Source organism: Penicillium lagena (genome assembly GCF_028827675.1).
Source record: "Penicillium lagena strain IBT 129212 chromosome Unknown utg000006l_segment0_segment0, whole genome shotgun sequence".
NCBI classification, from domain to species: domain Eukaryota; kingdom Fungi; phylum Ascomycota; class Eurotiomycetes; order Eurotiales; family Aspergillaceae; genus Penicillium; species Penicillium lagena.
The window spans coordinates 2,633,090-2,658,169 of NW_026623227.1; the positions used below are offsets into that span (position 1 = coordinate 2,633,090).

Sequence of the window (25,080 nt, forward strand, 5' to 3'; positions counted from 1 at the left end):
AGATTCTCCAAGGCTCGTTGCGGTAACACATTGGGGAGGGTCAAGCTTAGAGCATCCCAGAGCTCGAGGTCAGAGTGGATAGGCCTGCGAAGGTCGTGGTCAAAGAAAAGTAATCCCGGGTAAGCAGGGCTTTCATCAACACACTGTATAGACGTTGATGTGATAGATCGTAGCCGCTTGCGGAGTTCAACAAATTGATCCGCTGTGTCCGTTCTCTGGGGCATTTCCCTAATAAGCTGCATTTTATAAGCAGAAAAGGGCCTACAAATATCTCAAGCACCTCCAAGAGCATGATACTGGTAATATGACATGAGGAGAGTAGCTACATTCGTGCATTTTACGACTCTCGGATATTTCGTCGGAGAGTACCTGCATGCAATCCTTGTATTAATACATGTATTGGATGAATGGAGTTATTGAAATTTGAAATGATCTGGCATTTGTAGCAATGACGTAATAGACTGAAACAATGAAGCCAGAGAGATTTTGTGATTAGGAAGTTACGAAACAGTGTGACTGCACGAAGCAAAGATTCAAATATGCACAAATATTGTTCGCATGGTGTGACAAAAATTCTGACCGCAATATGTTTATAAGCTAGATTCACGATCACGATATATCCAAGTGATCTCCCTATATCAATTGATAGGTCATCTGAGCCTCGAGAACCTTAGCTGTGATGTGCCCATTAGGTCAATACCGATCTTGAAAGATTTTAATTTTTAGATGGCTTACTCCGCGTTTTCTGTAGTAACTTGGCCAGCAAAGCTCCTCATTATCCTTTTTCGGCTTCGTATTATGTCATGACACCGACCTTCTAGATCGTTTGCTTCGATTTTTGGTAGACTTCCATATTTGACTACTTGACGTCACCTTAAATTTTCATTATAAATGCGAAATAAAATCTTCCTGATAGCTTCAAGTCAGAGCTTCGTCCTTCTCTTGAGAAGCCCCCTTGAAATCCGTCATTATCACCATACCTGAACGGATTCGAGCCTTTTGTGACACGTTCACCCTCCCGATGGCTCAGCATCATGGCAAAGTTCTCATAACAGGCTGCTCAGATGGCAGCCTGGGGTCCGCCCTTGCCATCGCTTTTCATGAATCTGGCCTCCAGGTATATGCCACAGCGCGAGACCCTTCCAAGATGACAAACATGACTTCCCGAGGGATCAGAACACTTCAACTCGATGTTCTTTCTGATAGCTCGATTGCCGCTTGCGTCCGGGAGGTTCCTGAACTTGATATCCTAGTCAACAATGCTGGTGGTGGCTACAGCATGCCCATGTCGGATATCTCTATACCTGATGCCAAAAAGATTTTTGATCTCAATGTCTGGTCCTATATTGCTGTTACGCAAGCCTTTCTGCCGCTTTTAATGAAATCTAAAGGAATGATTGTCAACCACACGTCAGCTGCTTCTGTCTGTGGTCTGCCATTTCAGTCTGCATACAACGCCTCAAAGGCTGCGATGGCAGCATTTTCTGAGACGCAGCGATTGGAACTTGAACCTTTTGGCATCAAAGTGGTCGACCTGAAGACCGGGTTCGTTTTATCCAAAATTCAAGAGAATCAGCGGAAAAACATGCCGTTCAATTTGCCTAGGGGCTCAATATACGGAGAAGTCAAAGACGTGGTTGAGAACTCGACCAGTGGCTTTCAAGTGGAGAATTTAGGAATACCGGCCGAAAATTGGGCAAACCAAGTAGTCAATGATCTTCTGCGGACTAGACCGCCATACATTGTATGGCGGGGTGCTCAAGCTTGGCTGGCGCGGATTGGAAGTGTTTTGCCGACTGGGACGCTTGATAACCAAATCAAGAAGCTGACAGGATTGGATCTTATTGAACGGAGGATGAATTAATAGTATTGAATTGTTGATTGCACAACGATGGCTAGCAAATTACTTATAAGCTGAGTCCTCGCGAACACAGCCAAACGGGTAGACATTGATAATTTGACATGCGCATGAGCAACCAAGACCAGTCCACAGTAAGCACAAACGGAAAACGAAAAGCATCAGTATGTTTTAAAAATACAAAGAAAAAAAGATATATATACCTGGGCGTCGGGTTTGAGACCTGTGTGTAAAGGTATATTGACATACTAGGGTTATTGATCGCTTAAAAACCTGTATATAAGAGCCATACATTCTTCCGTCTTCTCGAGATGAGTACAGTGAGATCCTTCAAATTGTACCCAGTACTTAGCATTTGGGATAAGCCGTAGAAAAGGCTCCACGACTTCTGGCTGGGCGGGGTCGTCTACCCCAGCATAAATAAGTGTGCGAGCTTCAATTTGGGATAGAAAAGGACGTATGTCCCAATCATGGAGGTTTCCCCGGCTGATGCACCAATCCGGGCCCCACCTGAATCAAAGCTAAATCAGCAGGATTCTAATACTGTACTTAGGGGGTTTTGTGGCACGAGTCTCAAAACAAACAAGGGCCTGATGGGTGAAAGATGATACATAGGTGAAGAAGCGTGCCTGGGTAAGAACATTTTTGACCAATTCACAAAGCGTACATTGCAAGATGCGAAGCGGTGTGCTCCTTTGCTTGCTCGACTGAAGCAATGAATTCTCCAGGCCATGGATTCATCTGGCAAATAAACGTATGCTGAAACTCTCGAAGTGCCATCTGGTAGCCCTCACTATTTAGTGAGATCCTGTCAGGGGTCTCTTGATACCCCGGATGTTGTTCTGCATTTCGAATGATCTTCACAGCCACCCTTGAGATACGTCCTCTTTTCAGGTGTTCCATGTTGGCATTGCACCAGCCCCCCATCCAGGCTGGAGAGTTTGCAATAATCAGGCTCTTTAGTCCCTGAGGCTTGCGTTTAGATGCAAACTCCGCGCAGAGCATACCACCCCAAGAGTGCCCTAAAAGATCAAAATCGGAAATCCCCAAACAATCGATTAGATTGGCCAGCTCATCCATGTAGAGCTCAACCGTCCAGAAGGAGGCTTTTCTTTCCAAGTCTTGCTGTTCCTGATCCCCGCAACTGATGGCCGATTTCCCACACCCAATCTGATCGTACAGAACAACAGGTATTCCGTATTTCTGGCTCAGCATCTTGAAAGGCATCATGTAAGGGCTTGGGATTCCAGGCCCACCATGGACACAGATGAGCGGTCGACGGCTTTTTAGATCCCCAAAACTCCAGAACACGGTGTGAAATTTCTTATTTCCCACAGGAAAAATCACCTGTCCAGTATCTTCATCCGTCTTCGAGGCCATTTTAAGAGCTTTGCAATGAGAAATTCAATTGAGAAAATATAGATCGACTTGTTCATCTCATTTGGCATTTTATATAGCCCCGAAGAGGCAAATTTTTATGTATTGCCCAATAAGATCTTGCCCAAACTCTGCCTAGCAACTCTGATGCAGCGTAACAACTTATTACAGTCGAAATGGAATTTTCTGTTTTAGAATATTGCCAAAGCCAGATCGCCCGAGCCTAGAATTTCCGTTTCCAGGTTTGTGAACATCAGCATCATTCATCAAAGTGGAGACTTCCTCCTTGCAGTTTCTAAGAAAGACGCAAAGGAATAATCGTCATGTAGTCGTGGCAAAGCAAGATGTCAGACCTTCATACTGACCTAGTCAGCAGCAGAATTTAAGCCGCTTAATACCTTAGGTTTCCAAACACAAAAGATTGTTAATACATACGCATCGTTCGTCTATTACTTTTCGTTGCACTTTTCTGCAGTCTTTTGGCTATAGTAAAAAAAAATAAAAATTTTCCTACCTGAATGCATTTACCCATGAAGGCTGACCTTTTTCGTTTACCCTGAGCAGCGTATCTTCGGGATGCTGGGTAAAGGTAAGCGGGCCTAGGATGATAAATCCACCATTTTGGCAAGGCGCCGGAGACGAAGGTAATCCCGTTCTGATAAAATCAGAGTCGCTCACAGAGCTTGCGATGCAAGGGATGTTTCGTTGGCTGGAAATGGCAAATTCCGAATCCAGTTTAGTTCGATATCTAGCATTTCAGTCACATCAAAGCCGCTCTGCTTAGGTTGCACAATTCCGACAGCACAGAATTTCCCTCTCTGCAAGGGATCTTTTAATATCGACACATACGCTCAGTTTTGAAAAGCTTGCGGGCATGATCATTCGAAAGATAATGAGGTAAACGATGATTTTGGAACAATTGTACAGCGTGGCAGAATTTACGCCTTTTGCCTTATTTCCTGCAATTTTTAACTCACTATCTTGTTTATAAAGCCACTAGAATTAGGCCATGTAATTCGAGCAGCTTAGCAGAGATTTTGGATCCATGTCTGAAGCCAATAATCTGCGCTTGAATGAAGGGAACGCGCGTTTGGTTAGTTAGCTTTTCATTGACCTCATGACGTAATATATGATTAATTTCTACGCCTGACCAAATGATAACCTAGAACAGTTGCCGGCTGCATGGGGCTAATTCCGTTAGGGGCTAGGGGCCGTGAACATGCTTTTTTTTCTTTGCAGTATTTCGTCTTTGTTATAAGTTTCTCGTCTCCCTTGAGTTAGAAAAATGATGAAGCCGAGACGTACAGTACAGGTGTTTCAAACGTCAAGATAAAATTCATTATGTCGACAGTACCACCGCCGGACCTAATTAAGGGCAGCCTTGCCTCAGGCGAGGGCATTCTCATGCTTGGACTCCCTCGGAGTGGTAGCCTATCGCTGACTTGGGCGTTACGCCGGCTAGGCTACAAGCACGTACATCACGCAACCGAGCAAATACAAGACTCAGCGCAATGGGAGACCGCAATCAGGGCGGCTTGGGCCTGCTTTCCAGTATTGAGCCGCAATGCCGGAACACCAATGCCAGCTCCTTTCACCAGATCTGACTGGGACAGCTTCCTGGGCCAGTGGCAAGCAGTCAGCGATACAGCTAGTGTTTTCGCTCCACAGCTGATCGAGTCGTACCCAAACGCCAAGGTCATACTAGTACAACGGCCTTTCAATGCTTGGTACAAGAGCTTTAGTGATGTCTTTTTTGACACTCTGTTTTCCCCTATACGTGGATTTCTGCTTCAGCGAATCATTGCGCCAATAACCGGCTTGTCGGTATTTGTATCACAGCCTATTGTGGTTTATGGCTTCTTTGGTACTCGCAGCGCGCGAGAGGCGAAGCTCAACGCTAAGGAAACATACGACAAACATTATGCAACAGTGCGGAAGATGGTAAAGCCAGAAAATTTGCTAGAGTACAAGCTTGGGGATGGGTGGGAGCCTTTGTGTAAGTTCTTATCAAAGGACGTACCAGACGAGCAGTTCCCTCGGGTCAACGAGAGTTCAAATATTAAGGATTTCATCAACAAGCAAATTGCCTCGCTTTTGCTACTGTCTTTGAGTATTGTGATCAAAAAGTTATCATATGCTCTATTTTTTGGGCTAGGTTATTATGTGCGTGGCAAGGAATTTTATTGACCTGTTTGAGTCGTACGTTAATAGATAAAACTAATGACGACGATGGACTGCTCTTCCCAGATTTAAATTGTACTCACATGCGCGAATTACCTAGGGACCATGTAAACATACTTCTCGCCTTCGTTTCTTTTTACATTCCATATCCTCAATATCCTAAATGTCCAAGGGTCCTTCCAAAGAGGAGACCAAATCATCAATGCCCAGGAATCAGTATATTTTCGAAATCTGGGACACAGGAGGCACAATGGGCCAATAGCCGGATGGATCTGCCATAAGTACAAATGGCTAGGCAAAGCAGCCTGATATATAATCGGGTCTTTGCGCATGGCTTTCAATGCGCTAGGGACCTCCTCAGGTACCTGAGGTCGGAACAACGCATTCATTCAGATGCTCCCTCCCCGGACATTCAAGACTTGACATTCGCCCCTTTAAGAAGCGCGAGAACCTCCCTGCGTCTAGCAGATAGCCTTAAACTCCTCTTCTTCGCCGGACTACACTTCGCCCCCGCCTTGCTGAGCAGACTAATTGTCTTCATCAAGGGCGGGATGTTATACGGCAGGATATCCGGATCCAGCGCCATTCTGATAGCATACCGCAGCAGCCGATTAGTATCTTGTGGGCAATCGTCGTCGTCTGGTGCTGTTATCGGCGCACCAGCTTCTAGCAGGGCTTTCACCATCTCTGGCTTGGGGGGAATGGCCTGTTGGACCGCGTTCGATAGGTGAGAGTATCTGACTCGCCCCCCAACTCGCAGTAATGGCTCCAGACTCCAGACTGCGCCCATCGTAACGGTGTAGTCAACACCTACAGCTGCGAAGATGGGGCTCTTCGAGAGTAGATATTCAAGGAGTGGTTGTCGGCGATGATCAATCGTCTCGCGTATTGCGCGCCGGAATACATGCGACTCCTCCGTCACCAGCACTTCAACTAAATCTCTCCAGTCCTTCGCGATGGCGAACACAACGGGCCCATCTCTATCCAGCGAGAGGGGGTTTTTTTCCCAGTCGTCGTTCTCCTGGCCCCATCCGTACTTGTAGTAAACGCGCTGAGCACCGTGCTCTAGCAGAAGGTTTGTCATTGGGAGGTTCTTGCTGTGCACTGCTTTCACGAGAACTCGCTGCGGACTTCCGTCTGAAAGACGAAAATCGGGAGATGCGCCGTTGTTCAGTAGGAGCTCGGCCATTCTGATATCGGATATGTCAACTGCTTTCCACAGTATGGTCCTCTCAGAGTCCGGGCCGGTATAGATCGTGTTGGCATCGGCTCCGTATCTCAAGAGAAGAGCCACCATCTCATAATCGTGCGCTGTAATAGCCTGCACGATATACTTCGAGTCAAGATCTGCCGCCCCGGTGCGATTCGGCGTGCTCTCAAGTAACAATTGAACAATATGTCGATGTCCAAGGTCAAACGCACATTCAAAAGCAGTGATTTCCTCCCCTTCACCTTCACCCACCGGGATAGGACGCATAAATGAAGTCCCACGACTGAGCATCAGCTGCACGAGAAAACTATTCCCCGCACCAGCCACAATAGCAGAAACGACCGAGTCGGAGAAATCATCGTGCAGGGGCAGTTTCTTGAGAAGCTCCCGATATCGGTTGAGCGGGTCGTTGTCGTAGAACAGACAGGCCCATACCAAGACGAACTCCATGCACGCGCTCAGAGACCGTTTTTGTAGCAATGCCTTGAAGTCATTCCGGATCTTGACTCGTTGTTCAGGATTCAGGATCTCACGCAACGAGTTCGCCTCGTCGATGTCGCCTGCATGCTCATATAGCTCGGCGAGGAGAAGTACGCCCTTTTTGTAGGATGGGTCGTTCACACCAGCCGTGAACTCGGAGTCGTGGATCACCTCTCGACAGAGCGATTTGGCTGATTCGATGCGTCCTCTGCTGGATAGATCGCGCGCGGCTTGGAGCTTTGTCTGATGATCTGAGAATTCGGGGTCAAGATCGGTGGCTTGCGTTGTTGGCGCAGTGCCTCGGAACGTGCTGGCACTCTCATCATCAAAAGACTCGTCATCACTTCTGTTCGTATTCAACGCGGGAACCTCCCACTTCTCGCTATCGGTCATCCACCGCTCAATCTTCTCCTCCGGTGCTTGTGTCATCGCCCCGAGAACAGAGTGCATATCGTCGACGACCGTGCTCGCCGAGGTATCAAGCGCAACAGCCGAGTCAAGACACTTCTGCACAGAACCAGGGAGCGTGCAGCTCTCATCATCGGCCGACCTCTGCTTCTGCGCGAGGCGCGTCAATCTCTTGATCTGCCTCTGCAGCTGGCCAATCCCATCGAGCACGTCCTCCTGCTTACTTTCAGTGCTTGCTTGGATGTGCAGAGCAAGACAGACGTGGATCATCTGCAGACTCATATTCATGGCCGTGTGGAAAGAAATTACCCTCCCGCGTAAGAGCGCTAATTCCTGCGCTTTGTCGCTGAGCTTGAGGTGCGTTGCTACTCGACGCACAGACTGGCCCACGGATCCGTGGGTTTGCGCTTTTGTAAGAATCTCATTGATTCTCTCGACGGTCTCTCCGCAGTCTTGTATACTGCAGTCCAGTCTTGTCAGTGGTAATACTCTACAGCCAAGGAACAAAAGAGACGTACCACCCCTCCAATGAATCAAACAATTTCGCATTACTCCCCAAGCTAGCGGCTAGCTCCTTGCCATGATCACTCAGCGCGTCATGCACGCTATCCAGCGCACGGGAAAGAGTACGCAGGTCCCTTCCGAACAGCGCGATAACATTGTCGACTTCTTTCACCTCCTCCACGTAGTCGTAGAGTAGTCTGGCGATTTTGAAGCAGGAGGCGCTTATCCCCGCTGCTGCAGAGGCGATGGAGATTGGGTCCATGAGAGGAGCATGGATTCAGTGGCTCCCTAGGAAGTAGTGGGAGAGGAATATATACGCGGTAAGTACTAGTCGTGCTTAGTTCGTGTCTTGGATCGGCATGGTGGGGGTCGTTTATTGGGCCCGAGGACTCGGAATACGAACGGACTGGACAGACGCACGCCAAGTCAATTATCTTGCGCCGGATAAATTGAGGGAAGAAGCTATGAAAGGGCTATTACTCTACTCAGAACTATGACTGAAGGGACCTTTTTGGATAATCCCTATTCATGCCTTTCCATTCCAATCATCACAATGTACAGAGTCAAACGTCGGATAAAAAGAAAGATTATCAAAAGATGAGAGAAAGAGAGCGAGAACACCCTCTTATAAGAGACCCAAACCATGCATGCTATGCCCATAGCACCATTTATTGATTGCGCATCCGGGCTCCGGGACCCAAAACCAGACCAGGCACAGCAAGAAAACGGGCAACAAAAGAATAAAAGACACGCACACACAGAAACCGGACCGGCCGTATCTCAATACCTATCCACCTCGTTCACCAAACTCCCGCGCCCAGTCTTCATACCTCCGCAATCCATCCGGAGACACGCTGGGACGGATGGAGTAGAGACTCGCCTCGAAGTCCTGGAATTTGATTGGCCGGATCTGGTCCATGGGCGTGTGTAGGAGGGCCTCGCCTAAATTCCGGAGGGGGCCCATTGCAGCGTCTTTGGCAAGGGCTGTGATGTCGGAGCCGGAGAAGCCTGCGGGATGAATTGTCAGAAAGTATGGAACAGGAAAAGAGAAATGAGGGCATACCGTCAGTGACTTGGACCAGAACCTGGATATCATCGTCGCTTAGCTGCTGGTGCTGGTGGCCTAGGAGGTTGCGCAGCTGCTGCTCGCGGACGTGTTGCTCCGGCAGTGGGATGTACTGTCTTCGCACGAAGCGGCGGCGGGCTGCCTCGTCGATGTCCCACGGCATATTGGTCGCGGCCAGCACCAGAACACGACTGGCATCGCCCTCTTTCTTCTCGCGGGCCGATTGCTCGCGGCCTGCTGCGGCGCGCTGGAGGTCGGACCACTGAATCAGGAACTCGGTCTTAGAGCGGCGGGAGGCTTCATGCTCGGTACTGGATGATCGTGCAGACAGTAAGGAATCGATCTCGTCGACGAAGATGATGGATGGGGCAAGGACTTTGGCGAGGCCGAAGAGTGCACGCACGAGCTTTTCGCTTTCGCCGTGCCATTTCGACGTGAGGGTTGACGCGGAGACGGAAAAGAAGGTTGATCTGGACTCAGTGGCTACGGCCCGCGCAAGCATGGTCTTGCCGGTACCGGGAGGACCGAAGAGTAGCATGCCCCGAGCGGGCTCGCGAAGACCGGAGAAGAGATCAGGTCGAAGGAATGGGTAGACGACGGCCTCTTTGAGGGCCTTTTTGGCACCCTCCAGGCCGGCAATATCGTCCCAATGCACTTCGTCCCCGCGCACGACGATGTCATTCAGGATCTGCCGTGCGGATGCCAGGTCGATGGCTTTGGGTAGTTTTTGCATGATCTTCGTGATATCGTTGTTCTCGTCTTCGTCTTCCCCGTCCTCTGCCTCACTCTCCGTCGACCGCTTGGCCAATGAATCTTGGTCGCTGGACGACGGTGTCTCTTGACGCTTCGTTGGAGGAGGCTTGCGCCGAGGCACGCCGTTGCCATTCCCAGCCGAAACCGTCATGTGCTCAACTCCCCGCCGAATGTCATCTCCGCTGCCCGATGAGTGCGCGGCATGCGCTGGTTGACCGACATTCCCAGACCGAGGTGCGGATTTTGTCCGTGGCTGGCTGCTCGAAAGATTGGCCTCGCGATCCAGTCGGGGCGTCAAGGGCCGAGAATTGCTCTCAGACCTAGAGTTTTGTGCCACAGCGCCCGGTGGTTGAAGTGAAGTCCTCAACCCAACAGGTTTCGGTTTCACAGACGGTCTGGGTGCCCCTGCGGAGGAGTTCGGAGGAGTGAAGTCATCTGGGTTTGGCATTGATAATGAGGATGCATGCGGGGGAGGAGGAGGAGCTCTGCGGGAAGAAGACTGAGCCTGGGGTCTGCGAGGAGAAGACTGAATAGGCATCCGGCGTGGTGACGATGTCGGGCCAGGCGAAGAACGAGGTTCTCGCCAATTAGCAGCCGGAATGCGGTCGGGCGCCGAAACCACAGGCACAGTCTTGCGGGATGAAGGGGAAAGCTCATCTCCCGAGGTATACTTCGGATCTGCCTCACGGCGGAAACTGGGGCTCTTTGCGGCACTCTGTCGTGACGAAGCCAACGCCGCATCACTAACGGTCTTCTCATTTAATGCGGGCCGATAGAGATGCCCCCAAGCCAGCCCCGCCGCTTTCGAAGCGGCCGGTCTCGTTTCCTTGCGCCTGGGCGTCTTCTTCCCACTCTTCTTGGTGTCGCCACTGCGCAGCGTAGTCAGCATACGCCGCTCGGGACTGGAGCCACGAGATTTGGTTTTGCCGGACGAATTGGAATTCGCCCGTTGCGCAGGTGAGCTAGTGGGCGGCATTGCTGTCGGAGGAGGGGTGTCTTCGTATCGACCTGGTGACTCGGGGGTGGGTTGTTTCGGCGACGGGTGGCCAGGGATGGCGGCCGGTTTGGAGAGATCGGTATAGCCGACGGCGGGGATGGTGCCGTCGCCGATCCAGCCGGGGTTGTTGTTGATGGAGGAAGAGGAAGAAGGGGTCGTGATGAACTTTTTCAACAGGGCGGATCCTGATTCTTTGTTGAAGCTGCTGTCGGGTGCTTCTTTCCTGCTTTCGCGAAGGGCCTCGAGCAGATCGACTCGTTCTCGGCATTGGATCTCTAGTTTGCGGATGGAGTCTTGCAGGGCCTTTTCAGTCTCGGACTTGGGGGCGTAGGTCGTCGACACCCGACGGGCATTGTGGTGGTAGATGGTCTCGAGAGCGGATCGCCAGGATCGCAGCGCTTCGCCTTCGTTGTTCTGCGGGGAGGATCCGATTAGTGACGGGGACACTTTTTTCCACACACGACGGGCACTCACCTGGCCCTCAAAGTAGACCGCGGTGGAACACGCTAGATAACACTCGTCGTATGTCTTCTGCAGCGAAGACGAAGGCTTGGAGCGCATCATTCAGCTCAGCGCGGGGGGCAGAGGAAGAAGAGGATGATCGGCCGGGCGGGTTTGGGCGTGACGTCGTTGTCTGCATGCGGTAAGTGCCGGTGTGGGCAGATGGACCACCGTTTTGGATTAGTAGGAGTAGAGGGAGGCTATGCTCATAGTTAAATAGAATACTCCAGGATTATCCAGTAATTCATCTATCCACGGATCTATGGGTACATGCACACTCAAAACCAGAGATATTGCTGGTCGAGAGAAAAGAAACAAGAAAAAATTATCCCAAGCCCGCCCAAGGATTCAGTTCGCGTGCCAACGCCGGTGAAACGATATATGAGACACATCGCATGGGAAGAAGAACAAGAGGCGCATCAACAGCCGCCCAACGACGAAAACAGGGAGATATGACCAGATGTGATCCCCCCTCCCCCAACAACTATACATTGCCAGAATCGCTTTTTGGTGGTTGGATCAAGGCGGAGGCCAAAACATGCAAAGGGAGTTTGGTTGATTTGGTCACTGTCAAAGTGGCACCGGAGTTGCGTTTGCTTTCAATGCGTTGGCCAGGCGAGAGCTCCCTCCCCTGTCGCATCGAGAGATCGGATGAAGAGACGAAGAAAAAGGTGTGGCGTTTACAAAGCAGGATATCTATCGAAACATGTGGACAGGGAAAGGTGACTTCACCTGCCGACGGGTTGCTTCCCAGTCAGCGAGCAGTGGTGATGTGCCGGTCTTTTGTCATTCTAGTCCAGGTGGCGCTTGAAATACGCCTTAGCCATCTCATAGGATGTCCTAACGCGGTGTTAGCAATGGGATCGCAATGACACCAATCAGACACGAAAACATACCAGCAGATCGCCGTACTCGGCATGGTGGAAATAATCCGGGGCCGCATGCCCCGCAAGAAGCCCGTCCACCCGAATTGGCGCTTGATGATGGCCGCAGCGTTGAAGAGACCACGGGCGGAGCGAACCTCTTCGCTCTCCGCAAGGCCGCGGGTCTGAAGGAGCGTCTTGACGACGTCTAGAGGAGTGGTGATTCCAGCGGCAAAGGCACCGGCCAGTCCACCGGCGATGCAGTGGGTGAAAGGGTCGTATTCCATCTTGGGGTTCATCACCTTGGAGATGGACTCGTAGGCGACAAACTGGGTGGCCGTGAAGGGCACGGTCATGCAGAGCGTGGTGGGGTAGGAGACGTAGAAGGCCTGGAGGCCCTCCGTGCGATAGAGCGTTCGGGCGCATGAAAGAAGGCTTCTGTGGACTGAGCCATGGACCTGCATGCGCTGCTTGATCACTGTAGAGGGAATTAGCAGTGTCCCCCGAAAGAAAATAAGGGGAAAACGCACCATCAAATGGATTCATCAATGCGTCGCTGGCAATCGTGGCCGCAGCGCCGCTGGTCGCGGCAGCTAAGGGGTGATGCCCTTCGTCGACATTGCCACCAGCCATATCCTTGACGAGCTCGTACGTGCCGAAATACACGGCGTGTGCCGGACCTAGTATTCGCCTCGAATCAGCCTCCTGTGTTTTTTGGAGTATATTGAGCACCGCGCACCTGCACCAACAATCACACTCGACACGCCCTTCCATAGTGTCCGCCAGCCTTCAATGCGATAGATTGTGGACACCGCATTGGTCAACCCTGTGTAGAGACCTCCGGTCGAAGGGTGCAAGATTTGCATGCGAGTCTAGTGAAGTTTTCTGTCAGTTTTATGCCACGTAGCCACCAGAAACGCACTCACCTTGAGCAAATCCACCGGATACATAACCGAGTGTTCCTGTTGAATCCCCGCCGCTGGTCAGTCCACGAGCTCCCGTTTCTTCGAGGAAATCGAAATCGTCATACCGCTATCCCTGCGAAAGCACCAGCTAACATATTCCGACTGAGGCCATAGTTGGAAGGGAGCGTTTCGTATCTGCAGAAGAGCGAGCGCACAACGTTAGCTCGGACATCCATCACATCACACACAGTCGAACCGGGTCGGAGAACACCAAAAACCACAGGGGAGCAAAAACGCGCTCGCCAGGAAAAGCGCCCGCAGATGAGCTGCGCATTTCCAGAGCAAGCACCATTTGCGCCCTGTCGCGATGCTCTCCAAAGACCGATGACGAAAAAAAGAGGCGGTCACCTACTCATATTCCTGCTCCGCAATCTGGTCGGGAGTCGCCATGGAGCTGGGCTAGCTCAAGGCGCAGCCGGAGTGAGAGGGAGCGAAGACGAGAGAAGGCGTCGTCGTGATTGGAAGTGCCAGTGAAAACGCGCGGGTGGTGGTTAGGCTCGTGTAGCTAGGTGTTGGAGGTGTTGGGGTGGGAGTTGGCGGAATGAGCAAGTCGCTTCTCCGAGGAGAAAAAAGCAGGCGGGTCTCCTAATCCAGGCCCGCGCGAGGACAGGCAAAGAGCGAACAATGATGGAGTGAGAAGGAAGCAATGATAAGAAAAATCAGAGAAGCAACGAAGAAGAGAAAATAGTAATAATTTTTTTGGTCTAAAGTTGCTGGAGCACGGGCAGAAAGGTCCGAACTCGCCAGATCCGCAAGTTAGTGATTCTCCTGCCTGCCGAGGAATTTCCCTAACCCCGAGCATCCCCTTACTACATACACCTACAGGTAAGTTACTAACTAGTCAAATTATTTCTGCTTAATAATGTTCCTCCCATTTCTGCTCCTCTTGCTCCTCTTCATGACTTTCTCCTTTTGATCCAGACCTGGTCCGTCATCGGCGCTTAGTTAATCACCACAGTGGTACCTGGGTTCGAGGTATTGATCTACTGGAGAACGGCGGAAAGGGTACCTCGGACCCAGGTACCGCGGGTTTCGGCGGGAAAAATTTTATCTGATTGATAAGACCGACCGCACACGACCTTCTAGACTCGCTAGTCCGCTTCAGGGGATGCTCCTCGGACAGCCGCGCCGGGGGTGGACCATTCAATTTCCCGTCTGGGTTCGAGAGGGACTGGCTGTGCGCATGCTGTCAGGGTGTATTCCATACATACTAACATGTTAATTTTGTCCAGATACAGTACATAGCAGTTAGTGGACACCGACTAGATACCACTCATGCCTTTCCCCGAGTGCCTTTCTGAGCCAAATGGGACTGTAAGTACCCGATAGTAGTCATAACCGACGCCTTTTTGCCACTATGCTCTTGTACCATGGCTTCTGATAGATTCCAAAGCGTTGGTATTGTCATGGGTGGCCGCTCTTAATGCTTTGCGCTATGATCTCCCGAGTAAGGAAAGTCTCTGCCATCCTCAGACCTTGTTGAGTGGCGATCTCGTGCGTCGGTTGGCCCGTCGGAGGTTTAAAGCGCAAATCTCAGATATCCACCATTCTCGATGTATGGCTTTATGAATAAATCGTGGAAGTTGTCGCCTTCTGCGTGGCCCTCTTCATGGCCCAAGGGGTCCTAATGGCCGCTCAGGCAGCCGAGGTCCGGGGTGGCTCGACAGGAGTTCGGGCAAAAATACCCGACTGACGCTAGGTGGTTTGCTCGACGCTGGATTCAGGTAATGTACGTGAACTTCAACTTATGTACTTGCCATAGGAAAGGAAATAATACGCATGTAATAATAATGATACCAGGCTATGGAGTGTGAAAGACATACAAAGAATCAAACAAACATAAAACTCCTCGACGCCGCATTGATGGCAAGGAGGAGGGGGCATGTAAGAACACAGAGAGTCCGTGGACGGACGGGAAAGAGTCTTAAGAAAATAGTCGGACTGAGGGAGAGTGGATGGAGAGCTAACAGAGTGTAAATGTGCTCGGGCAAATCATTCACGGTCGTTAAGTGGTCTGGTGTGTCTCGTCGAGACGAAAGGAAGATAAACGTTGGAGTTGAGCAAGGTTACCAGGTTACGTTGAATGACCATTCCCCTGAAGATGGTGATGTTAGCAATATGTATGTCAAATATCAAGACAGGAAGACGTACCACTCTTCAGGTTCTCGGCAGTGTCGCTCAACAGGATGATGCGACGCTTGTTGCAGTAAGCCGTCTTGTCCAGGATGTCGACTTTGAGGTTCGCCAGGTCCGGGACGGGCTTCTCGAACATCTCACTCAGGCTCTCGACCGCCATCTCCAGGTCCTTCTGGTTATCCTCGAAGATCTCGGTCAGGTTGTTGCGCGCGAGGTAGAAGGCAAACGCATACGTCCACTTCAGGGTCTGTCGGCACTGTTGTAGCGCCTGCGAGGCCGTGTCCAGAAACTGCACCTCAATCCATGAGAGGCCCGATTGCGACTGCAGGCTAGTCATCTTCTTCTCGGTCTTGAGATAGAGGTCCTTGTCTAGCTTGGCGGACTGCTCGTGGTTCGCATACCGGTTATAGTAGTGCAGGTACCGCTCCAGCGAGGCGCGCGACTTGGCTTGAGCACCGCGGGCGTCGGACCCCGACTTCTCTTCGTATCGATTGCAGTTGTACCAGCTGGTTCCGTGCTCCGACCACAGACCCATGCACATCCAGCAGAATTCATGCTTGCACTTGCGACAGGTCATGTGGTTGCATCCGCCGTTCTTCTCGATCGTCGACTGGCACCGTGGGCATTCCTTGGTGTTGGCCGAGATCCAGTTGGCCGTCTCAGAGTCATCCTCACACTTCTGCAGCCACATCTTAACCAGGCCACACGGAGTGGGCTGGTGATCGCTAAGGGTGCAGCCGAAACAAAATTCGTGCGAGCAGGCACACTTCACTGTTGGCACAATACGGCGCAGATCACGGTTCTTCACGTGGCAGTCCACCGCGTACTCGCAATTTGGCGCCGGGCACCACCGTAGATTCTCTTTGTCGTCCACGTACGTTCGTGTAAGCAGGATACGATACCTGGAGAAATGAAAGTCAGCCTGAGTCACTCTTCAAAATACCAGCCAACTTACCGTGTCTTGAGATCATTCGTGACCAGTAGATCAAGCGATCGAGAGTCCACGATACGGTGGCAACTTTCGCCCGGACACTCGATGCGAGCAGCCTCGCCTTCCTCCTTGATTTTCTGGGCCAAGTAGTGACGATAGCAATCCACGCAGAAGCGGTGGCCACAGCGCATCGCGTACGACTTGAGGCCCTCGCCATCCTCACAACAGATCTCACACATGAATCCCGGGATGGCTTCCATCTTCACAGCGCCTTCAAAATTTGTCCCCAAGCCCGCATCCTCCAACGTCACCTCGGGGTGGTCCATGTAGGACTCTATTAGCTTCTCCCGCTTCCACCTCCCAAACCGGAGCAGGATGGCCGCTGACTCTGGCGGCAGGCCCAGGATGGCGGAGACTTCGCTAATCTGGGCTTGTTGTTCTCGTTCAATATCTGCAGGGTTGAGTACCTTGAACTCGACTTCGTAGGGTTTTCGTTTTTGGGTGAGCAGGTCTTTGTCGTCGGAGAATCCGCCATCGAGGTCACCGAAATCTGGAAGAGTAGATCGTTAGCTAGTGCTCCCCGATAGATCATTTGAAAGGGCAGTTTGTACTCACCCTCTCCTAAACTGTCATTGTCGCTGTCCTGAGTGTCCAAAAAGTCATCCTGGCTCGACACGTCAGACATGAAATCATCATCTGAATCCATGCTGGTCGTGGCGGAGGTGACGATATCCTTATTTGCCGAAACAGAACTCACGGAGCTGCCCCTCGCAGTCAACTCCGTTGTCGTTGTGGCAGGGGTGGGAGTGGGCGGGCGCGGCGGTTCCAAGGGCGCGGTGGCGAGGCCGGGGCCGGAAGCAGCCTTGGTGGCGGCTTGGGCTTTGGAGGGGGGCTGACTGTCCGCAATCGCCTCGGCCGCCTTTCTTTTACGTGTTGAGGGGGCCGTAGTGAACAAGGGGGGAACGGGGGAAGGCACTGAAATGCCTCTTGGGGTTTGGAGAGAAGGAAGTTGGAGAAGTTGGGTGATCGGTCGAACAACACGTCACGGGTCAGGGCGGAGGGGTCGGGCCGGAAACAAGTGGGGAGTCCCGTGATGAGCGGTTTGTATGGTTCCAAAGACGTTGCACTCTGCGGTGGATGAAATACTAACTAACAAAGACCCTTGATGTCTGTCTCCGTATATGGTATATGTAGCAAATTCACTAATCTTCATCGCTCTCCTCTTCCTCACTACTCTCCTCCTCCTCCGCTTCAGCAAGCCAATCGACAAACTGCTGAGCCTGAGCCCGAACCGTCCGCATCTCCTCCGACACAGTCGACCGCTCATCTCTCCACCACTGCTCATATGCCTCCTCATCCACCAGCTCCAGCTCATACAGCTCCTTCGCCGTAAACAGCAACACCGTGTCCCCCTTGTGGCGATGGATCAAGTCCTGCTGTAGCAGAAGCAGCAAATCCACCTGGTCCTTCTTCGCTTCCTTGTTGCGGTCAAATAAACAGCAGCGGTCCACGACCTCGCGATACTTGGAAAACACGTCGTGGACGGCTTCGCCGGCGCCCTTGCCGCCCTCCATCAATTGCTGGATGTGTTTCATGAATGAGACCACCACGGCCCGTCGCATTGCTTGGTCGGATGCATTGGCGGTCATGCGCATGCTTACCAGCTCTAGCACCACCACATCTGCGGCGTTGTCATCGCGCAGCATGTCAAATGCACTGACGGAGGCTTCGTGGTAGAAGTTGTCTTGTTCCTCGTCGCCGCTGGAGAAACTGCTTCGGCCGGACCGTGGCCAGGATCCTTCTGAGAGTTCGGATGACAGTGTGGAGATCGAGGCAGAAGAAAGAGAGAGATTGGGCATGCGATAAACTGAAAAGGAGGGTTAGCCGGATAGCCTGCAGTGAGAACGAAAGAAGGAACATACCAAGTCCCGACGAGGCTTCGCTTGGGGTGTCGTCAACTTCATCATCCTCGTCACCAGGCACGAACTCATAGCCTTCCCCACCAGCGCCAACGACCTTGGGGTCACTGGCAACATCCATGCCATCCCGTGAGGATTTAGTGATCCGCTGCCCGTTCGGAACAGCCACGCCATCTGCAATCTTGACACCGTACGAGAGCAGCGCGCCAGGCGCAACCGTACACTTCTTACCGACCACGACGCCATCCGCAATAATAGCACCACGGACATCCGAACCATCCCCAATCACAACATGATCCCAGATATATGCGCCGTCAAGCTTGACGTTCTTCCCGATCTTGCAGTTGCGGCCCAGAACGGTGTTGTGCACTGTCGTCCGGTCCCCGATACTCGTCCCAGACCCAATCACCGTGCGACGACCGACCACGCAGGACCGGGCGAGCGTCACCCCCTGCTCCTGGTACAGACTGCCCTTGCGCAGATCGTACGTATGCCCAGGAAGCAGGTTGGTGTCCGGGCACAAGGGGTATGTCCAGCGCGAGATGATATCCTTGCTCACGGCATCGTATGCCTTCAAGTTCCGCACCCGCGCAGCGTAGTTCTCCCTGATAATGTGGGTATGGAGCGTCTTGCCATTTAGCTCGTAGTCTTTCAGCACACCATACAAGAAATGTTTCCGGGGTGATTGGTAGTCGAAACTATCTGACCACAGACTCAGCACATCAGGCGTGCAGATATCGATACTGCAGTCGATGAGATCCTGACGAATATCCAGCTCCGCATGCGACAGAATAATATCCGTATCGATATTCAGCCGCGCGGGCTGGTCGCTCTCCGCCCGCTCGTCGATTTCCTCGTAGTGCAGACACCGGTCCTTGGTGGGATCGATCACAAACACCGGCGAGATCGACGTGGACTTGGTCCGGTGTTTCCGGCCTGCCTCGCGAAGCACCATTGTCATGATCGCATTCTTATCGGCTGCCCGACGCGCGCGATGCTTGGTTAGGGCGCCCTCGATGGGCAGATTGCTGATCACGTCGCCGGACACGAGGATGAAATCGCCTGTGATGAGGTGCTTGCCGTCCAGATCACGCATGACGTCGCCGACGGAGGTGGAGGTGGATTTGAGGAAGCTGAGCTGTCTGAAGGGCGACGAGAGGGCTCTCCATTTCGAGGCACTGTTCATTAATTCATTGGTTAGGGATTGCGTTTCTTTCAGTATAACCGGGTTGTGCCAAGCATACTTGATGTACTTCTCCAGCTGGTCTGAATGAGCCGCCCCGCCGTACAGGAACACTTCTTCCACACCAGCATTGGCCAGGAACTCGAGCGTATATTCGATCAGAGGTGTATTGGCGAGGGGGAGAAGACACTATCATCGGCCAAGTCAACCATTTTTGTACCCCACGAAGCTTTTCTCCCCTAACATACCCGTGGCTTGTCCAGCGTAAATGGCTCGAATCTGGTCTCGAAGGTATCCGCAAGAACCTATACCCTCCGTCAGCATCGGCCTGAATCCAGGAAGCCAAAAAAAACATACGACAGCCTGCAGCGTGTCTTCCACCTCCTCCGCGGTGTTCCCCTTGTGCTTCTGGCCACCACCTTTTTGCTTGGGACCCATTGCTAAACTCGCGACTAGCTGGTCTCAGACAGTTATTGCTGCTGAGAGATTAGTTACTCACGACAAAGAAAGCGACACAAAAAAAGGCCGGCGGGGAGTCATTTCAGTTTGCACTGTTTGTCCTGGTGTCCCTCGCATCATCACATGACCGTCCAGCTTGCCCAGCCACCGTCTTACCTAAGAGATTTTCACCGCCACAGCTTCCTGCGCCGCAAAGAGTCCAGAACAACACGCAAGGTCTGGACCCGGCCATGTCCAAATAAATTGTTTGTTTTGAATACCGGGGGGCGTTCTAGACCTGCTGGAGCTGATCTTCGGACTCGGGAGTCGTTGTCGAGTTTCGGGCTCGGGTTGTGGGGTGGTTGGCTTGGTTTCTCTGGCTGAGACACGCGCATGCGTGGACAGAAATAGAAATGCTGTTACAAGGGAATTACAGAAGGAATACGGAATAGATAGGCTATCTCTTGTGGGATGATAGAAAAGCAACAACGAATGCCCAGACTGATGGGAGAGCCGGGCGAAGACAAGTACACCACGCCAACAATTCTCCTTGTCTCTACTTAGGTAATAGTCCTTGGGACCAGATAGACTAGTAATCAAAAACACGTTTTTATGTTTGTGTCTCAAGTATGTACTAGGCGAACAAAGATCCTTCCATGTATATAAGCGACAGCATTCGCAACACCACCCACATGGGAACCAGCCGCCATATGAACGCCATGACCTGTAGGGACGAAAGAAAGATCAAAAGAAGTAGAGAACAAAAATGTACGATCAAGGCCTCAAAAATATAGACAGTGGGAATCGTGAGATAGACAGAAATCGACAAAAAAGTTTCAGCCCGGCCGTCCAGCTTGCACGGCCATCATCGGCTGCGGTTGTTGGGAGTACATGCGTTGCCGTTTGGCCATGTTCCCGTTGTCTGCGGCTGTGGACATCTCGGATATCTGCCGTCGATGCGGTGGGCGGACGGGTGTCCCTACAGCAGGGACGGCAACCGGTTGAGTGGCTGGGTACTGAACGCCGTTTTGGTCGACAGTGTATGCGGCGGGCGCCGCCGAAACGTATTGTCCTTGGACGGGAGGCATGTTGGGCGGGACGGTCTGCATGGCTTGGAACTGGCTGGGGGATTGCCAGTTGTTCATAGACCCGGCGGGCGACTGGCCGGGAGAGCTGTCTTCTTTAATGGATTGGGATGATGATGTCTGACCAGCCATGGCCATTGGGGCGCCAGGCGGCGCAGCTTCTATGCCTTGCGGCATCGTCTTAAGATGAACCAGATGCTTCTCAAGCATATCAAGAAGACTCTTTCGGGTGAAGGGCTTCGGAAGAACGTCATCCATGCCTGGATAAAATGTCAGTCAAGACCTTGGGTGCGTGATACTATACACGTACCGTGTTGGAAGTAGAGTTGGATGTCATCACTGCGAATGTTGGAGGTCATGGCGATGATAGGGGTTCGGTCGGCTTGCCGGATAAGGTGGCACGCCGATACACCGTCTAGATGAGGCATAATGATATCCATAAGAATCAGATCGTACTTCGAGCCTTCCTGGATTTTGTTCACAGCTTCGAGACCATTGAACTAAATGGGGGATTAGCGGCAATCTTCTTTGGAAGGTGGAGTGGGTGACATACGGCTGTGTCGATCACGCAGTTGAAAGAATAAAGGAATTTCCCACCGATCTGTCGGCAGGTGGCGTCGTCCTCCACCAAGAGAATGTGTGGGCTGCGCATCCAGCCTGGATCGACGTTGGTGCTCTTTTTCCGGTTGTCAGGGTACTGTCGGCGGGTTTCGGCCGACTCGATCTCTGTTTTGGGTGGCATCGCGTATGGCACGTTGTTGACATGCTCGCTGTACATGGGGTCAATCCCGTTTGTGGCGCCCACGGGGTAGACCACCGGCTCTAACTCTCCACCCATCTTGGGATAGACGAGAGCCGGGTTGGGTGCCGCAGAGGTGGACGGGCGAACGCCACCATTCCGAGCAGCGGCATCCATCGTGGGTGTCGAGACCACTGGCGGGGCACCGGCCTTTTGAGGGTCATTCATCGCTTCCAACCCTGTCAGATTGAATTGAATTTCCGCGTTCATGTCACTCAGCAGCTTGGACGCCTGCTGCAATGGCGATGATGGCTCGTCGCCGCTCATGGACGAACCGCCCTGCCCCTGGAACGATACAGATGCTTTACTGTCCCGTCGCTGGCGCGCGTCCACCGACAGCAAGTAGTTCATCACCTGATGAATGACACTCTCATGGTTCACAACCGTCTTTTGCACGCGTAAGACCTCCTGCATCATGAGCTGATGATCCACGGAAAGTTGTGCAAAGCGGTCGGAAAGGTGCTGGATCTGTTGCTGTTGCGCAACGATCTGCTGGTTGAGCAGATCGATCTGTTGAGTGGGTACCGATTCTTCGGTGGGTGCGGCCGGCTTGCGAGGCGCAGGAGCTTTGCGACGGATATTATCGAGGGAATCCTTGCTGTTCGCCCGGAACTCCGGGTGCTTGAATTCCCATGCCTGGGGATCGAGGGTCAATCGAGTTCTTTGTCTCGCGATGGCGAACCTACATTCTGTCCGTATGGCGACTGGCCACTTTCCTCGTTATTCTGTCGAACTTTGTGAAAATCGTATTTGTTGAGCTGGCGCACAAAACTGGCAAAGTTGCTGTGCTTGAAATGTTTGGGCAGGATGGTCTTGGTGAATTTCTCACACTGAACACAGCGAAGTCAGCCGAGTGCGACCGGAGATTTTCTTTCTTTTTTTCTGCCTTACCTCCAAGACGACGAAGCTATCCCCTTCGTCTCCCCAGCGCACGATCGAGGAGTACGAGGGGTCCTCCAGCATTCTGGGATCGTCAGTATTTGGTGGACTCGGTGTAGGTTCGAGGGGTTCATGGCTCGGGTTGAGAGAGGGGGAGCGGAGGAAAAGGGAGAGAGTGCACACTCACTTGTAGAGCTTGCGAACCTATTCCCAGACCCGATTAGCATTGATTTCCCCATAGTTCCAAGCATGGGACTCACAAAATCGCTGGAGTTACCCGCGGGGGCGGGATTCGCTGAGGTCTGGCCAGCGTCCATGCTGGGCTAGACGGGTCGCGACCGGTCGAACTGGGCTGTTAGGCTGAACGACCCCCGAACGGGGGGATTTAACGGATTGCGAAAAAAAGGCGAGAAGGAAATAACGGAAGCCCTTGCGGGATGAAGAGGCTCGACAAAACGATAGAAGGGGCCAGGAGGGAAAGGAGGAAGAGGAATGAAGAACAACCGACTTGACGAACGGGGGTTCAGAGACTGTGGCTCGCGGTGGGCGGTCGAGCCAAGGTCAATCGGTACATACGGTATGGCGGTATGTCATTTACCGAGTTGGTGAATGGTGAATATTATTATAGGTAGAAATAATAATATTCCTCGGTATTTCTCGTGATTATAGGTATTATTCTTGTTGTATATCGAATGACATGGCGAATCCTTATCCACTGCTGCAGCGGCTCCTCGTGCAGCGCCGTTGTGCTGTCAGTGCGCCCGATGGAGGGTGAGATTTGAACGGAGATGATGGTCCGAGGATCCAACAGAAAAGACAAAGAGAAGAGGCAAGTCGAAGTCCATAAGTAACTAATTATAGATCACTCACGATCCAGTCTACGGCTTTCCTTACGAAAACGAGGAGCAGTAAGAGTCAGGTCCAGCCAACCCGAACGGTTATGACGAAATTATCCACCACGCCCTTCCATCTCTCTCACTGACCTCTCACTCTCCCACCTTTCCCTCCTCCATCGACTCAATTGCTGCCCACCATGTTTGCCGCCCGTCGACTCGCAACCCACGTCCCACGCGCCCGCCCCCAGGCCGCGTTCTTCCACAACACCGCGCCTGCCTTCGTGCAAAAGGGCGACGCGATCCCCAACCTGGACGTGCTGGTCGAGGACTCTCCCGGCAACAAGGTCAATTTGGCCAAGGAGATCAAGGGCAAGGGCGTCATCATTGGCACCCCTGCTGCCTTCAGTGCGTGACCCTCCCACCCAATCCCACCCCAAAAGGAAGCTCCGTCTGTCCAGTGTTGACATTCTTCGTGTTCTTGTCTAGGCCCTGCATGCTCCAGCACCCACGTCCCCGGCTACATCAACCACCCCAAGCTCAAGGAGGCCGGCCAGGTCTTTGTCATCTCTGTCAATGACCCGTTCGTGTAAGCAACACTCCACAAAACCAGTCGTTGGATATCCATTGACCGGCAACTGTCGTACGTAACAGGACTAAGGCATGGGCCGATTCCCTCGACCCGTCGGGCAAGAGCGGTGTATGTGCATATACTTCTATCGTGTTTGGATCCAGCACTGACAATTGCGGCAGGTGCGCTTCCTGGGTGACCCGACCGGCAAGTTCACCGAAGCTCTGGACCTGAGCTTCGACAGCACCTCTATCTTCGGCAACAACCGCAGCAAGCGGTACGCGCTGCTGGTGGAAAACGGCAAAGTCAAGGAAGCTTTCGTGGAGCCTGACAACACCGGCGTGAATGGTATGGTTTTGCCTGGTTATTTCCAAGGTTGTTATATGATATACTGACTGACTCTTAACAGTCTCGACTGCCGAGAAAGTGCTCGGTTAAGCCGTGTATATTGATATCTACTGTACACATACATAGCATAACCGGGAGAAAGAAAATCTATTTCTGTTTGGGTCCGCACGCGGGACCCCAGACGATGACTTGCAATATACAATGATCCCACCTAGTTCCAACCCAGTCAACGCCAAATCCCATCCCATTATGTTATGGCAACATTTTTCCATAGTAGCACATATTCTTGGTCTCTTCTTTCGGGTATCTTTTGATCCTGCGATGAAGACAGACCTCACTACTGCATCGCCTGCCATTGCTCCGGAGTATAGCACTTGGGCGTCCAAGCATGGATAGCAGCGATCTCTGCCTTCAGCACGGAGTTGACCAGCCGGTGGCGCGCGAGCATGTTCTTGCTCTCGAACTGGGGAGAGACAATGACGGCCTGGAAGGCCTGTCCGCAGCCACCTGTAGCAACCAGAAAATCAAATCAGCTTCTTTCTCTTAAAAAAAAAACGCAAGGCATGATGACTTCCATACCCGACAAATCCTCAATCTCAACATGCTGTGCCTGCAGCTGTTCAATCAATTTGCTCTTCAGAGAGTCAGGCGTGATCCCGGAAGTGTCCGCCATAGCTGCGTTGATGGCGGCGGAGGAGCGCGCGGTGACGGAGAAGGATGATGCCCGGGGTAGGGACGGGTGCGGGAGTGAGAAGATAGCGGCAGCCTCTGCTCAGGACGGTCAAGGGGCGGACG

General features: G+C 52.2%; 12 protein-coding genes across 12 annotated transcripts; 3 read left to right on the plus strand and 9 right to left on the minus strand.

The window, feature by feature from the left end:
* Window positions 1-1,021: 1,021 nt before the first annotated feature.
* On the plus strand, window positions 1,022-1,864 carry N7510_009208 (SDR family oxidoreductase; the record flags this gene model as incomplete). Its single annotated transcript, XM_056981133.1, has 1 exon — window positions 1,022-1,864. The coding sequence occupies one exon, from the start codon at window positions 1,022-1,024 to the stop codon at window positions 1,862-1,864; it is 843 nt and encodes a 280-aa protein (XP_056831342.1).
* Window positions 1,865-2,512: 648 nt separating this feature from the next.
* N7510_009209 (proline-specific peptidase) lies at window positions 2,513-3,238 on the minus strand (the record flags this gene model as incomplete). The annotated part of the gene is made up of 1 exon (XM_056981134.1): window positions 2,513-3,238. One exon carries the CDS (start codon window positions 3,236-3,238, stop codon window positions 2,513-2,515), a length of 726 nt encoding a protein of 241 aa, XP_056831343.1.
* A 1,338-nt stretch (window positions 3,239-4,576) lies between these two features.
* Window positions 4,577-5,422, plus strand: N7510_009210 (sulfotransferase family protein; the record flags this gene model as incomplete). The annotated part of the gene is made up of 1 exon (XM_056981135.1): window positions 4,577-5,422. One exon carries the CDS (start codon window positions 4,577-4,579, stop codon window positions 5,420-5,422), a length of 846 nt encoding a protein of 281 aa, XP_056831344.1.
* A 406-nt stretch (window positions 5,423-5,828) lies between these two features.
* Window positions 5,829-8,280, minus strand: N7510_009211 (uncharacterized protein; the record flags this gene model as incomplete). Its single annotated transcript, XM_056981136.1, has 2 exons — window positions 5,829-7,974; window positions 8,033-8,280. The coding sequence occupies 2 exons, from the start codon at window positions 8,278-8,280 to the stop codon at window positions 5,829-5,831; spliced, it is 2,394 nt and encodes a 797-aa protein (XP_056831345.1).
* A 525-nt stretch (window positions 8,281-8,805) lies between these two features.
* N7510_009212 (uncharacterized protein) lies at window positions 8,806-11,398 on the minus strand (the record flags this gene model as incomplete). Its single annotated transcript, XM_056981137.1, has 2 exons — window positions 8,806-9,026; window positions 9,082-11,398. 2 exons carry the CDS (start codon window positions 11,396-11,398, stop codon window positions 8,806-8,808), a joined length of 2,538 nt encoding a protein of 845 aa, XP_056831346.1.
* A 728-nt stretch (window positions 11,399-12,126) lies between these two features.
* On the minus strand, window positions 12,127-13,553 carry mrsA (putative mitochondrial carrier protein; the record flags this gene model as incomplete). The annotated part of the gene is made up of 8 exons (XM_056981138.1): window positions 12,127-12,175; window positions 12,232-12,676; window positions 12,729-12,878; window positions 12,938-13,070; window positions 13,125-13,160; window positions 13,229-13,298; window positions 13,352-13,429; window positions 13,516-13,553. 8 exons carry the CDS (start codon window positions 13,551-13,553, stop codon window positions 12,127-12,129), a joined length of 999 nt encoding a protein of 332 aa, XP_056831347.1.
* A 1,735-nt stretch (window positions 13,554-15,288) lies between these two features.
* N7510_009214 (Rcat domain-containing protein) lies at window positions 15,289-15,990 on the minus strand (the record flags this gene model as incomplete). Its single annotated transcript, XM_056981139.1, has 1 exon — window positions 15,289-15,990. One exon carries the CDS (start codon window positions 15,988-15,990, stop codon window positions 15,289-15,291), a length of 702 nt encoding a protein of 233 aa, XP_056831348.1.
* Window positions 15,991-16,250: 260 nt separating this feature from the next.
* N7510_009215 (Zinc finger C6HC-type) lies at window positions 16,251-17,885 on the minus strand (the record flags this gene model as incomplete). Its single annotated transcript, XM_056981140.1, has 3 exons — window positions 16,251-16,780; window positions 16,858-17,109; window positions 17,462-17,885. 3 exons carry the CDS (start codon window positions 17,883-17,885, stop codon window positions 16,251-16,253), a joined length of 1,206 nt encoding a protein of 401 aa, XP_056831349.1.
* Window positions 17,886-17,937: 52 nt separating this feature from the next.
* On the minus strand, window positions 17,938-19,335 carry N7510_009216 (translation initiation factor eIF2B catalytic subunit epsilon; the record flags this gene model as incomplete). Its single annotated transcript, XM_056981141.1, has 1 exon — window positions 17,938-19,335. One exon carries the CDS (start codon window positions 19,333-19,335, stop codon window positions 17,938-17,940), a length of 1,398 nt encoding a protein of 465 aa, XP_056831350.1.
* A 1,271-nt stretch (window positions 19,336-20,606) lies between these two features.
* skn7 (uncharacterized protein) lies at window positions 20,607-22,850 on the minus strand (the record flags this gene model as incomplete). The annotated part of the gene is made up of 7 exons (XM_056981142.1): window positions 20,607-21,115; window positions 21,166-21,355; window positions 21,409-22,290; window positions 22,341-22,484; window positions 22,546-22,618; window positions 22,721-22,737; window positions 22,794-22,850. The coding sequence occupies 7 exons, from the start codon at window positions 22,848-22,850 to the stop codon at window positions 20,607-20,609; spliced, it is 1,872 nt and encodes a 623-aa protein (XP_056831351.1).
* Window positions 22,851-23,566: 716 nt separating this feature from the next.
* On the plus strand, window positions 23,567-24,375 carry N7510_009218 (peroxiredoxin family protein; the record flags this gene model as incomplete). Its single annotated transcript, XM_056981143.1, has 5 exons — window positions 23,567-23,774; window positions 23,856-23,955; window positions 24,021-24,066; window positions 24,120-24,285; window positions 24,347-24,375. The coding sequence occupies 5 exons, from the start codon at window positions 23,567-23,569 to the stop codon at window positions 24,373-24,375; spliced, it is 549 nt and encodes a 182-aa protein (XP_056831352.1).
* A 247-nt stretch (window positions 24,376-24,622) lies between these two features.
* N7510_009219 (BolA family protein) lies at window positions 24,623-24,958 on the minus strand (the record flags this gene model as incomplete). Its single annotated transcript, XM_056981144.1, has 2 exons — window positions 24,623-24,792; window positions 24,865-24,958. 2 exons carry the CDS (start codon window positions 24,956-24,958, stop codon window positions 24,623-24,625), a joined length of 264 nt encoding a protein of 87 aa, XP_056831353.1.
* Window positions 24,959-25,080: the final 122 nt, after the last annotated feature.